The sequence below is a fragment of the Schistocerca nitens genome, chromosome 8 (genome assembly GCF_023898315.1).
Source record: "Schistocerca nitens isolate TAMUIC-IGC-003100 chromosome 8, iqSchNite1.1, whole genome shotgun sequence".
Classification (NCBI taxonomy): Eukaryota; Metazoa; Arthropoda; class Insecta; order Orthoptera; family Acrididae; genus Schistocerca; species Schistocerca nitens.
The window spans coordinates 624563285-624577571 of NC_064621.1; the positions used below are offsets into that span (position 1 = coordinate 624563285).

General features: G+C 40.5%; 1 protein-coding gene across 1 annotated transcript in view; it reads right to left on the reverse strand.

The window, feature by feature from the left end:
* Nucleotides 1–14287, reverse strand: part of LOC126198569 (neurobeachin) — a 1606419-nt gene that overhangs the window by 816617 nt on the left and 775515 nt on the right. The window contains exons 30-31 of the mRNA XM_049935000.1: nt 8816–8942; nt 8624–8732 (exon numbers count right to left, since the gene is read on the reverse strand). Coding sequence (XP_049790957.1) covers nt 8624–8732; nt 8816–8942 — 236 coding nt within the window. The remainder of the gene's footprint in view (nt 1–8623; nt 8733–8815; nt 8943–14287) is intronic.

The following is a 14287-nucleotide window of genomic DNA, read 5'->3' on the forward strand; positions in this document are numbered from 1 at the left end:
ATTTCCTCTTTCATCCAAACAATAACTATATTTATCAATTTCATGATTTTAACAAATAATATGGCTTAATCCTTGTAGTAGAAGAAACTGTTAAAAAGACACAATTTTTCAATGGATTTAGTTAATTTAATGAGTTAAGTTTTAATTGTGATTTCTGTAAATTAAACATCAAACAATGTTTGGTTTCAGTGCCTATTATTGGAATGATATATAGGGGCCCGATTTTTGGTCCCGAGGCAGTCAGTCCTCAGCCGAGTTTCAGATGTGGAACCCGTATTGGTTAAATCAACAACAATGCATCAACTTAACTGTGAAATAAGTGTTACATCAATAGGCCATGTGTTAAAGCAGTGACAGTGTCTGTTCAACTTATTTGAAAGACTGTGAAATGTGTGGTTAGGCTTTTACTGCTCGTAGATGTTCACCAGTAAACTTTTGTAGCAGTATGTGGATGTTTGCCTGCAACCTATTAATGAGGCTTATTGAAAGTTAAACAATAGTTAACTGGCCATATTTAAAGTGTATATTTGGAGATTGTGAACAGTGAAGGTAAATAACTGTGAAACGCAAAATGTGCACCTGTCAGGTACATCATTTAAAGTAGTCAGCATTGAACTTCTACCCCCACTTTTCAGCCAGTATAGCAATGCAATATGTCGACACTGAGGACAAACAACGAGGAAAAATAGCAGGCAAATGTCACAATCATCAGTCTGGTTCCACAACCACAATGTGTGGGCAGTTCCTTATGCAGGATGAAACAATGGGTGAGCATGGTATGACCAATGCGTAGACAGCATAAAACAATGGACTCCTGAGAGGAGTGGAAGGCAGAGAATCAAACTGCAGCAGACTCCTTGATTGTGTGGAGTTTATTACTGTGAGCAGTAGCGCACCAGATGTAATTCCACTTTCTGACAAAAAGAGATTTGACACAGATCCGCATATCCACAACTGGAATCATGAAAGGGAATGGGGGATTCAATATCTGCTTCTCCAACCAATCAGTCAGCCAGTTCATTCCCTGGGATGCCCACATGACTTGGGACCCAGAGAAACACATTTGAGCAGGCGGCATGACAGAGAGGTGGTCATGGATAGCAGAGACCAAAGGGTGACAAGAGTATCATTGGTCAATAGTCTGCTGGATACTCATTGAGTTGGTACAAATTAAAACACTGTGGAGGGAGGCCTGAGAAACAAAATGGAGGGCACTGTGAATGGTTAGAAGCTCTGCTGTGAATTCACTACATGATACCGGCAAAAATGGTGTTATAAGCCAGTAGGAGACATATAAGTGTATCCCACCTTATCTGTTGTCTAAGAATTATCTGTGTAAATGGTGGCACCCTGGAACTCTGCAAGGATGACACGTACAAGGCAGCGGAAAACCATAGTGGTGACAGAGACCTTAGGATCATGGACTAGGTTGATCCTCATCGGTGGTCTAGGCACCATCCAAAAGGAGTGGGGGGGAGGGGGGGGGGAATGCATGGGGCACATTCCAGTGAGCAAGGAGAACAGGGTATATGGGATGGTCAGGGAATTGGTGAATGGTGATTGCATAAGAAACCAGGAATTGGCTCCTTCATATTTGTAGAGCGGGAATCTCTGCTTCTGCGAGGAGACTGTCAACGGGACTAGTGCGAAAGGCACGAATAGCCAGATGCACCCCACAATAGTGAACAGGGTCAAGTATCTGCAGAGTGGAAGGAGCCACTGAGCCATAAACCTGACTACCATATTATAGTCTGGACAACACCAGAGCACAATAAAGATGGAGAAGAGTGGTACAGTCTGCACACCAAGATATTCGTATATGGGCCAGGAGGCAGAGAGCATTTAGCTTCCATATGAATGTAGTCTTTAGGTGGTGAATATGGGGCAGCCATGTCAGCTTTTTATACAAAATAAGGTCCAAGAAACGGGACTGCGCTACAACATTGAGGAGTTGGTCGCCTAAATAAAATTCTGGATCGGGGTGTACAGTGGGTTGATGACAAAAATGCATAACCTGCATTTTGGAGGGAGAGAGCTGGAAGCCATGGGAAGTGGCCCATGCAGAGACCAATCGGATGGCTCCTTGGAGCTGGCACTCAGCAGATGCTGCCAAGTGGGAGCTGCACCAGATGCAATAATCATCAATGTACAAAGCCGGGGTAAGCCGAGGTTACAAGCCTATTGATGGCTATGAGGAAGAGTGTGATACTTAACACAGAACCCTGTGGGATACCATTCTCCTGAATCTATGGGGCACTGAGTGAAGTGCCAACTCAAACACGGAGAGCCGGTGAGATAAAAACTCTCAGATAAAAATCGTAAGAGGGCCACAGAAGCCCTAGTCATGGAAGGTAACTAAGTTAGACAGAAAGAAGCTGAGAGGAAGTCACATCACTCAGTCTGTGGTCCTCACCAACAAGGATGGGGTGGCAACCATAAATATGATGTGAAACCCAAGGTTATGAGAGGGGAGATCACACCTCCAGAGGCACCAGGAGGGGGGGGGGGGGGGGGGGCTTGTCTTGGGACATAATTCTTCTTCTCTTTTGGAGGTGGATGAGGGCGAGGTAGAGAGGGAGTTGTTGTTGTGGTCTTCAGTCCAGAGACTTGTTTGATGCAGCTCTCCATGCTATCCTGTGCAAGCTTCATCTCCCAGTACCTATTGCAACCTACATCCTTCTGAATCTGCTTAGTGTGTTCATCTCTTGGTCTCCCTCTACGATTTTTACCTCCACGCTGCCCTCCAATACTAAATTGGTGATCCCTTCATGCCTCAGAACATGTCCTACCAACCAATCCCTTCTGCTAGTCAAGTTGTGCCACAAATTACTCTTATCTCCACTTCTATTCAATACCTCCTCATTAGTTATGTGATCTACCCATCTAATCTTCAGCATTCTTCTGTAGCACCACATTTCGAAAGCTTCTATTCTCTCCTTGTCCAAACTATTTATCGTCCATGTTTCACTTCTGTACATGGCTACATTCCATGCAAATAATTTCAGAAACGACTTCTTGACACTTAAATATATACTTGATGTCAACAAATTTCTCTCCTTCAGAAACGCTTTCCTTGCCATTGCCAGTCTACATTTTATACCCTCTCTACTTCGACCATCATCAGTTATTTTGCTTCCCAAATAGCAAAACTCCTTTACTACTTTAAGTGTCTCATTTCCTAATCTAGTTCCCTCAGCGTCACCAAACTTAATCTGACTGCATTTCATTATCCTCAATTTGCTTTTGTTGACGTTCATCTTATATCCCCCTTTCAAGACACTGTCCAATCCGTTCAACTGCTCTTCCAAGTCCTTTGCTGTCTCTGACAGAATTACAATGTCATCGGCAAACCTCAAAGTTTTTATTTCTTCTTCATTGATTTTAATACCAACTCCGAATTTTTCTTTTGTTTCCTTTACTGCTCAGTATACAGATTGAGTAACATCAGGGATAGGCTGCTTTCTCTAAGTCTACAAATGCTAGAAATGTAAGTTTGCCTTTCCTTAATCTATTTTCTAAGATAAGTCGTAGGGTCAGTATTGCCACCTCACGTGTTCCCAGTATATCGACAGAATCCAAACTGATCTTCACCGAGGTCGGCTTCTACCAGTTTTTCCATTTGTCTGTAGAGAATTCGCATTAGTATTTTGCAGCCGTGACTTCGTAAACTGATAGTTTGGTAATTTTCACACCTATCAACACCCGCTTTCTTTGGGATTGGAATTATTATATTCTTCTTGAAGTCTGAGGGTATTTCGCCTGTCTCATACATCTTGCTCACCAGATGGTAGAGTTTTGTCTGGGCTGGCTCTCCTGAGGCTGTCAGTAGTTCTAATGGAATGTTGTCTACTCCAAGGGCCTTGCTTCGACTTAGGTCTTTCAATGCTCTGTCAGACTCTTCACGCAGTACTATATCTCACATTTCATCTTCGTCTATGTCCTCTTCCATTTCCATAATACTGTCCTGAAGTACATCACCCTTGTACAGATCCTATATATACTACTTCCACCTTTATACTTTCCCTTCTTTGCTTAGAACTGGGTTTTTGTCTGAGCTCTTGATATTCATACAAGTGGTTCTCTTCTCTCCAAAGGTCTCTTTAATTTTCCTGTAGGCAGTATCTATCTTACCCCTAGTGAGATAAGCCTCTACATCCTTACATTTGTCCTCTAGCCATCCCTGCTTAGCCATTTTGCACTTCCTGTCGATCTCATTTTTGAGACATTTGTATTTCTTTTTCGCTGCTTCTTTTACTGCATTATATTTTCTCCTTTCATCAATTAAATTCAATATTTTTTCTGTTACCCAAGGATTTCTACTAGCCCTCACCTTTTTACCTACTTGATCCTCTGCTGCCTTCACTATTTCATTCCAGAGAGGAAGTACATGGACTGAAAGAGAGCAGTTGACTTTGGGGCACACAGATGGTGCATCTCATGACCAAGTTGTGGTAGGAGGCTCCCGGCCTTAGAGACGCCAGGGAGAGGGGTCCCAGAGAGAGCCCAGGCCAGGAAGGGGGAGCAGCGCTTGGACAAGAGGTCATGAGAAATGCAGGGGAAGAGGCGGAGATGGGGCTGGGGCTGGGGTAAGGAACAGGTAGGAGGGGGAAAAGATGTAACAGAGGAAAAATTTGAAGGAAGTGACAGTGGATGGAGTCTCTCGTATTTTTGGCGAGCCTCAGTGTAAGGCAGGCGATCCTCGGACTTGTACGCCTTTCTCTTCTCTTCTCTCTTGTAAGCTGGGCAATCTGGTGAGTGAGAGGAGTGGCGGTCATGGCAATTGACACACACAGGTGGTGGAACACAGGGGCTTACGTCATGGAGTGGGTGTTCACAGTCACCACACAGAAGGTCCCCTGCACAGTGGGAAGACATATGCCCAAAATGCAAGCACTGAAAACATCTCATGGGTAGTGGGATGTACAGCTTCATGTCACATCTCTAGCACATAACCTTGACCTTCTCTGGGAGGGTATTTCTCTCAAAAGCCAGAATGAAGGTGCCAGTATTGGTGCAGTTGTCTTTGCGACCCTTCTGCACACGTCGAACAAAACAAATGCCGCATCACTCCAGATTAGCCTGGAGCTCCTCATCAGTTTGCAGATGCAGGATGAGGTCCTTATGAAAAATCACTCTTTAGACAATATTCAGAGATTGGTGAGGGGTAATAAACACTGGGACATTGTCAAGACAATCACAAGCAAAAAGAGTGGTAGACTGGATGGCAGAAGAAGGTTTGATCAACAGGGAGACCGACCGCATCTTACTGAGACATTCCAATTCACCAAACTTCTCCCCAATATTTTCCACAAAAAACAATGGCTTTTTGGTGGTGAATGTGTCCCCGTCTGTCCTATTACAGATGAGATAGCAGGGAAAGTGTTACATCCCAAGGCAGCGAGCCTGGCCATCCTCCCATGGCAGAGTGCGGGATGTGAAGGCTGCCGGATCATATGAAGCAGCATTCAATGATCCTTCACCATTCGAAGAAACAGCCATTTGAGAATGGCCAGATTTTTGCAGCTTGATACGCTTCATGCACAAGCATCTGCCCTTATACCACCCATTCTGATCAGGAGCTCTCCCTGTGGGTGCCAACCGGCAACAGCAAGGACAGCCTGGCACAGAAGCCGTTGCTGGGAGTTCCGATGCTCTGGGAAGACAAGCAACCCCTCCTTGCCATACATGAGGAGGGAACAGCTCAGGTATCAGTTGTGTGAGCTCTGTGTTGTCAGGGGGCTCAGCCAGGCGAGTACATAACAGCCCCACCACATGGACTGGGTACATGTGCTGGTTATGTAGCAGGGTGGAGGAGGGCTACAGTGGGGAAGGGAAAGGTGAGGGAAAGGGGGGGGGGGATCCACACTATTGACACTGGGGAGGGACTTCTGCATAAAACGGCTCACACTAAAAACAGAAAATTTAATAGTGGAGATCGTACCTTATGCCGGGACCTAAATGCAAAAAAGAATGAAAGAACAGGCAGAAGGAACAAAATTTGAATCAGTACAAGGAACCAGGTGGACAGCCAGGTCGATATAAATCAGACCACTGAGAGAGGGTAAGGAGGGGGCAATGAGGATGGAGCAAGGGCAGGGTGAAGGAAATGCAGCCAGGGAAGGAAGAATGGGCTGCAATAGCCCGGGGCCCCATGTGTGCCACATATGAACTGATGAAAAAACCGTAAGTTACCTAGGGGATCTGGGAACTCATAGTCCAAGAAATCCCTCACAGTGTTCCCAAAATAGTGTGGTGTGCCTTCTTATTGAAAGATTATGTCATGAGGAAGTTGTGGCACAGCATACAGCTCCAACATGTATATGTAAATTGCTACATTAACTGTAGGTTACGTAAAAAAGAATGAGCCTATAGTCCTGTCCTTCAACAGTCCACACAACACATTCATTTTCAGAGAGTCACATTTACTCTTTTATCACTAGGCAGTTCCTCATATGCATTAATTGTGTGTGTTTACCGTGCTGCAAGATGGAATGTAGGTTTATCCGAGTAACAAACAAAATCAAGGAATGCCTCATTTTCATCAATTTTTGCCAGAATTGTCTCTGTGAATACCTTCTGTCATGGCCTGTCCTTGGGCTTGATTCTGTGAGAAAACTGTAATTTGTACTCTCTAAGGCACAACCTTTCATGGACTGCATTTTGTACTGTCAAATGAGGTAACTGGAATGTCTACTTGCTTGTCGGATTGAATTATGACGGCTCTGCTGGAAGGACATATAGATTAATTCAACAGTAGCCTTTGTAGTTCCATGCTTTGCATAATGGCCTGACATAGAAAGCAAACTTCTGAAACTGCTTGTCCCATTTGTTATGTAAGTGGGATCACTTCAGTTGGTTGCAGTCTATATCATGCCTAAAAGAACATTGTAATACTGTAACAGACTTCAGCTTCATAAGAGAAAGCACAAAGAACACTTTCTATTGTGGAGTCCACATGGCTACTAACACGCGTTTAAGTGAACAAAGCAGTTATGTGCACACGGAGTGACCTTCTGTAAGCAAACTCAAAAAAGATTTTGAGTTACCTTACTTATAGAAACAATAAATACCTCAATTACATCTCAAATAATTACATTTTATATTATTATACATTTAATCTGGACACCCTGTACTATCGCCTCGTTTTTTCTTTCCCCAACTTAGATATGTAGGTAATCTGCTGGGCAGATTGAAACTAACGATCATTAACAAAAGAAGTAGTGATGTTTGTTCATTCACTATAACAACTGATATCATAGTTCCAATCTTCACCAACTGGCTAATATACAATGAATTAACACTATTCAGAGTGTTTCAATTGGTAGTTCCAGGGATTTTGCCTCCTGAAAGTAAGCAACAGGCAGTCATTGTGTCTCCTTGTAATTATAACCTTTAATCTAGGCTTCTCAACTGGCTAGATTAGCAATTCAATGTGTTGAACTTGATTCACATTTACATTCTTAGTTGAATGATTTCATTACTCACTATTTATCATTTGCTACCAAGAAAGGGAGCTCAGTGGTTAAGGAAGGAGGTTTCAAATCCTTAGTATCCTGCTTCAGGTTTTCCATGGTTCTCAAAGATTATTTCAGCTGAAAACTGTTCTTCTGTGACCCTTCTCCAATCCAAACTAGTGCACTCCCTTCTCCCTAAAGACCACATTGTTGATGGAACTTCAGACTATTTAACTGGCTAATATACTATCTAATATATATTTTCATTAACGTGATGTATCAATTCTAAATTAATTGATTACATAACAAAGGACTAACACATAAGCACTGGATCCAATGCACTAAAAGCCACATGGCAACAGCTAAGGCATTGAACTAGCAGTTGTGAAAAGCAATTCTGAAATCCCCAGCCCATCAACCAGTATGAAGTTGCCGGTGGTTTCCGTAAACTGGTTTCGGTGAATGCTGGGATAGTTACATTGAAGGATACAGCCAGTTTCCTTCCTCATTATTTTCAATCCGATCATTCATTCATTTACTAATGACCTCCTCACTGACAGGATGGTAAGGTCTAGTTGTCCTGGGATATCAAACCTCCAAGCCCAACAATAAATTCTTATGTTTATTCAGCAGCAATCTTCTTTATGATTTTTGTTGTGTGTGCCCTGAACTGATCAAGCACTAATAAGAAAGACTTTCCTGAGAGGTCACCAGATCTCCTGTTCCTCACTTTCTCAACTCCAGGCTTCATCCCATGCTATTCCATCGAACTCTTGTCAAAAACAATGATAACAGCTTCAAAAGTATAATTGTACTCGAACTGGTACTGTGCAACTCTTTGTTTTAATTTGCATTTGGCTCATTATTTAAACAGGAATTTACAGAAAATATATAACACCAGTGGTATCAGAAAGTCTTTGGGCAATGACATTAAAACAGTTTTTGTTTCACATAAGTTAATAGAAATATAACACATTCTGTTTACTCATATAATTGTACATAAATTCATGTCCTGTTTCACCTACCCTTCCAAAATCACTTGAACAGTACGGTAACATGTAAAGCAACTTTCTGAAATACGATATTAATGATTTTGGCCTCTGAATAAAATGGCAAGCTAGTTAATAAGCACTATGAAATATAGAGAAGTATTAGCAAAAAATAGTAACCTCAAAGTCAGCATGCTTCAGAACATCATCAGCTCGCATTCTGTTTAAAATAAATTCTGCTTCATTTGCCACTCGTACAATGTGGTCCTTCATTGCATGAGATAACAATCTGGAAAAAAGTTTATTAGCATGTATCACTCATAATACCAACACAAAACATAACTGATGATGGCTTCACCAATAGATACTAACCGCCCCTCGTTGATCAATTCAATAAATGCAAGGCCTGCATGTTTCTGCAGAGAGTTCTGCCATTCTTGTGAACACAAGAGCATAACTAATTCAACAACAGAATTGCTATTTTTGAAAGTTGTTAAACCTGAAACATAAATGAAACACAAGTTTGTATGATTTAGTTAAATGTTACTCACTTAATTGTAATTTCATCCCTCAGGTGAAGCAATGGAATACAAAGCAAGGTGGTAACATTACTCTCTATATAGCATACTGTGAGAACCATGCTGCCCATGCAATAGATCTCAAATAATGAATTTACCTTGAAATCCTATTTACAGCCAATGCACAAAAAAAGAAGCAAAGCATTACAAATATACATCATACTTTGATACGTGTACAACAAAATATAAAGTTCATGCACATACATGAAACAACACACAACATAAATGCACTGTTAGGAGAAGAGACATCAATGGACAGACGTGGTCGCAATTCAGAATCAAGCCAAATGGATGAGGTACTGTTATAGCAGTACAACATGCTGAAGTTGCTCTGTTGGGTAGAAACTGAACTGATGCATTTAAAACCAAGATCTACAACGGATATTTTGGAACTGAATGTTAGAGGGAATATTGTTCAAAATAAAAAACATATACTAATTCTCTTCACAAAATTCACTGACTGACATCCAAGGTTCCTTAACATCATAAATAGGGACAATAGGTTGCTTGATTTATCATGGAGTGAACATTCATAAAACACAACACTACTGGCAGGATCATGAAGAAAGTATCACCACACAACAAGACAAAAAAACATATAATGAGCTGAAGTATTAATTGGACTATTCAGTATTTCCACTTATTTTGTCAAACTTCCCCCTGGTGGCAAACCAATATGCAGAAACCACTCTTTGGCAGGAGAAAAGGGCGAGGCAGGAAATTAAAATGCTAATATAAAGATGTGGTTCTATCAGTAAATGGGGTACTACGTAGATATCACATTTGTATTGGGTTGTCCCTCATTTTTGTAGCACAACTGAACAACATAAATATCCAGAGTATCAAGCAAAGCAGCAATGGTAGTTTAAGTTTTTAGCACATTATTTTGACAATTGACCTGATCTTCTTTGTCACGTGTTGCAAGACATGTTTGGAGTCTAGATAGTATCTCTACGGCTGACACTCTCTGCACCTGATAAAGATGACAAGATCAATGATTCATATATTCTGCATCAACCTGACTGAATATCAGAGAAATTGTGTGACTTTCTGCTTGTGCTTGAATCTGCGGCAACTTGTGTGACAGGGCGTAAAATTAGATTTCTTACACACCAAAGGGTACATGTTACAATGCACAGCTTTTTATTAGAAGGAACTGTAAAAACGGACTTTGTTGCTGAGCAGCTCTAAGTGACATGGACAAGTTGTGAGAAAAAAATTAGAAATTAAAAAAAAAAAAAAATACGTGTTATATTCATAACTAATACATTTCTTTTCCTGCTCCAAAAGGAATGCAGTGATACCAGTAGCATCCTTCTACTAGAGAGGGAAATTAAAAAAAAAAGGGAGCTTCTCCTCAGGGAAGCACAGCTAACCATTATATACCCCAACGGTCACTGCTGATGTGTCTCCATAGTGACTACCATCAACTTCTCATATAAATAGAAAGAAAATTAATGGCAAGGCTCCATTATTTCTATGTATTTAAAGGCTAGACCATGCATGATATTTAAGCATTTGTAACAGTATTAATGTTCTGCTCAAATAGATGAAGGTGCATACAAAGTGACTAACAAGTCATTTTTGTTCACAAAAATTCATCTTGAGTCATCTGATTCCAGATGCAGCTCACGGAGAAACTGATCCACGACATGTTGGGTGTAAAATATGCCACTGTGTACCTTGCACTTGAAAGACAGTAAAACAAGAGAGAAAGCATAAAGATACAAAACTGATCCTGTCATTTCACTATTCCAAGGAAAAATAGTTGGTCTGGCAACTGAAAATATTAAGAGAGCAAAGTATCATCAGGCAACAAGGATATAATAAAATAGACTTTTCTTCTATTTGTTTGTTCACTCACTTCCATTTAACATGTAAAATTTGTTTATATTTTTGAGTTCTGTGGTGTATACACCTTCATATAAAACCATATTATCCTAGTATCACACCATATACCTAATGATTGGTCGCTCTGCTGTTTGAAAAGCAACTAAAACAATCAGAAGACATTAAGAGATTGTACTAACTGCTGCCGTGTTTGCAATGACATGATTCTTTGAAATTCTGAGTGATTACAAATTACCTAAGCTTTTTAAAGCTGTGGTAGTAATAAACCATTTATAGCTTCCCCCGCCATTTCCAATAATTTTTTAGCTATACATTACAAGCTCACGAAAAAAGCAAGTGACATACTGCTGTGAACGTGTGAAAAAGATATGCTGTGATCGTGTGAGTATCAAGGTTGAAACTGAACAGGTATCTCATATTAAAGCTCTCAAATTCTAATTATCTCTCTGAGCAGAGGTATTAAAATTACATGAATGTCCCAGTAAAACACTACAAGCATATTCCCAAAATATGTAAAATAATACATGGTCTGGCTTGTTATGAATGGGCTAACACCGGTACTTGAAACTGTTCATTAATAGGACATATTCTATGCTAAGTATACAATGAGTGAAACACTATGTTAAGCACAATAATGACTAAAGAAAGTCTTTGTAGCCTATAATCAAGCCTTTGACCATAAAAATTAGCATTGGTCTGGTATTACCAGTATTTGCTGTTGACAACAGGGTAAATATGAAATTCATATATTTTCAGACTGATAACAGCTTTACTTTATGGACAAATATCACTATAAGTAATTCAGTAGGAAATCTTAGGATACCAATTTTGAAAAAAAAGTATTTCAATATAGGTGTAACAGCACAAATATAATCATAACTAACAAATATGCACAGGATGCACCATCCATCATGAAACTCTGGACAACTGATTTCAAATCCAAAATTTGAAAAAAATGAGGCTAATAAGATTTTAATTACATTGATGTCAAGCAATGTCTTTCATCGCACTAAGAAAAAGGCTATAAGAGAACAAATTTCTTATCATGGCTAATTTCCGTAGCAACTCTAGGTAAATTGCAGTAGTTTGCGAGGATACGCCTTTTCTTACCTGTTGCTCACGAATTTTTCGTTTGATTTGTACACTCATATACATTTAACTTTTTAACAAGCCATCTTCATTGAGTGTCCTGCGGTTTACTTTGATATTATGCTACAAAACCACAGCAACTACATAAAAAATGGAGACATTCAACTGGTTTTCGACACAAGGGAAAACTACACGATTTTTAACACTTACAGCATGGTGCCTGTATGCCATACAGGCGCAGCCACCCTGATGTTGGCGATGGCACCCGTATACCTTACAGGTGAGCCTTTATTTGGCTCCGTAAGCCCGTTTAGCAGGTCTCCGAAGCAGTTTTGTCAACTAATGTGGAGGTATTTCATTCTTCTCCCGCAAGAGGCAAGCACTTATTGGCTATCTCATCCTGGGAGCGGTTGTGAGCACTGCAAAGACTAAGTTACCTGCAGTTCATTCACAGGTGTTTACAATCGTGAAAATATCACGCAGCGAGTTGATGGAGGCATAGATCTTAGATATTCTTTATGGAGATGCAGGATCTGAAATTGACGATTCTGATAGAGAGGATTTGTACTCTCCAGAAGAAAGTACAAGTGATGATTCAGGTATGTATTTGTCTCAATCTATATATATAAAACAAAGTCGGGTTTGTTACAACACTTATAACTCGAGATCTGCTGGACCAATTTTCATGGTTTTTGATTTGTTGGATTTGTCTCCACCCCGAATAGCAGAATACATCTTAAAAATAATGAAAAACTGATGAATAAAAATTTTCAATTCTCCAAGATTTGCAGCAAATGCTTCATGAACATCATGCATTGGTCAGGCTGTTCAAGACTGCTTTAGAGCGCATGCCAAGTGATGACTATAAAGTTGTAATCAGAGCAGATAAAAGACCAGCTGGAACACATGAACGCACATTTAATGCTCCAACAATCGATGAAGTGGCAATCCTGATTGTTGGTGAAAACTTGGAAACACGTGATATTGCGCTTACACGACGCAATACTGGGCAACTACAAAGAATATATGAAACACACAGTTCATATGACGTGTTACAATACCCGCTGATGTTTTGGCAAGGAGACGATGGATATCACTTTAATATCAAAATGATTAATCCATTGAATGGTAAGATCAATATCATTGTTTTCATTTTAATTTGATATACATTTTATTCTGTTTGCTTTTGGTACACAAAAAAAGTTGTCACTCCTAATTTAGTAGAGAGTAGCTGTAAGAGTCGTTAACCTATTAGGGGTTCTAAAATACAATTTTTACTGTATTTGTTTCAGGTAAGGAAACTACCAAGAAGGTTAGTTCGATGAATTATTACGCATATCGTTTGATAATTCGTGAAAATTCTGACAATTATTTGTTGCGATTTCGTCGACTGCTTCAACAATACTGCGTTGACATGTACGTTAAAATCGAAATGGAGCGCCTGACTTTCATCCGGTTGAATCAAGCTAAATTGCGTTCAGAAGAGTATATTCATTTACGCGATGCAATAAGCACAGAAGGAGATTCAGAAAATGTTGGTCGATTGACTATTTTACCAGCGACATACACAGGTAGCCCGCGTCATATGCATGAATATGCGCAAGATGCAATGACATATGTTCGTCATTATGGTCGGCCAGATCTATTCATTACATTTACATGTAATCCGAAATGGATGGAAATTATTCAATTGCTGCTTCCCGGACAAACATCAAGTGATCGACACGACATCACCGCACGGGTTTTCAAGCAAAAAATTCGGTCACTAATAAATTACATTGTTAAGCAACACATCTTTGGGATTACTCGATGCTGGATGTATTCAGTCGAATGGCAAAAACGAGGCCTACCGCATGCTCAAATGGCTCTGAGCACTATGGGACTCAACTGCTGAGGTCATTAGTCCCCTAGAACTTAGAACTAGTTAAACCTAACTAACCTAAGGACATCACAAACATCCATGCCCGAGGCAGGATTCAAACCTGCGACCGTAGCGGTCTTGCAGTTCCAGACTGCAGCGCCTTTAACCGCATGGCCACTTCGGCTGGCACCGCAAGCTCACATTCTAATTTGGTTAGTAGACAGAATTCGGCCAGATCAAATAGATGACATCATATGTGCGGAGATTCCTGCTCCTGAAACTGATCCAGACCTACATGATGTTGTAATCACGAATATGATTCATGGACCATGTGGCACTATCAACCGCCAATCACCGTGCATGGTCGACGGCAAGTGTTCCAAACGGTATCCGCGAAAATTCACGGCAGAGACCATTACAGGCAACGATGGTTATCCATTGTATCGGCGTCGATCGCCCGATGAT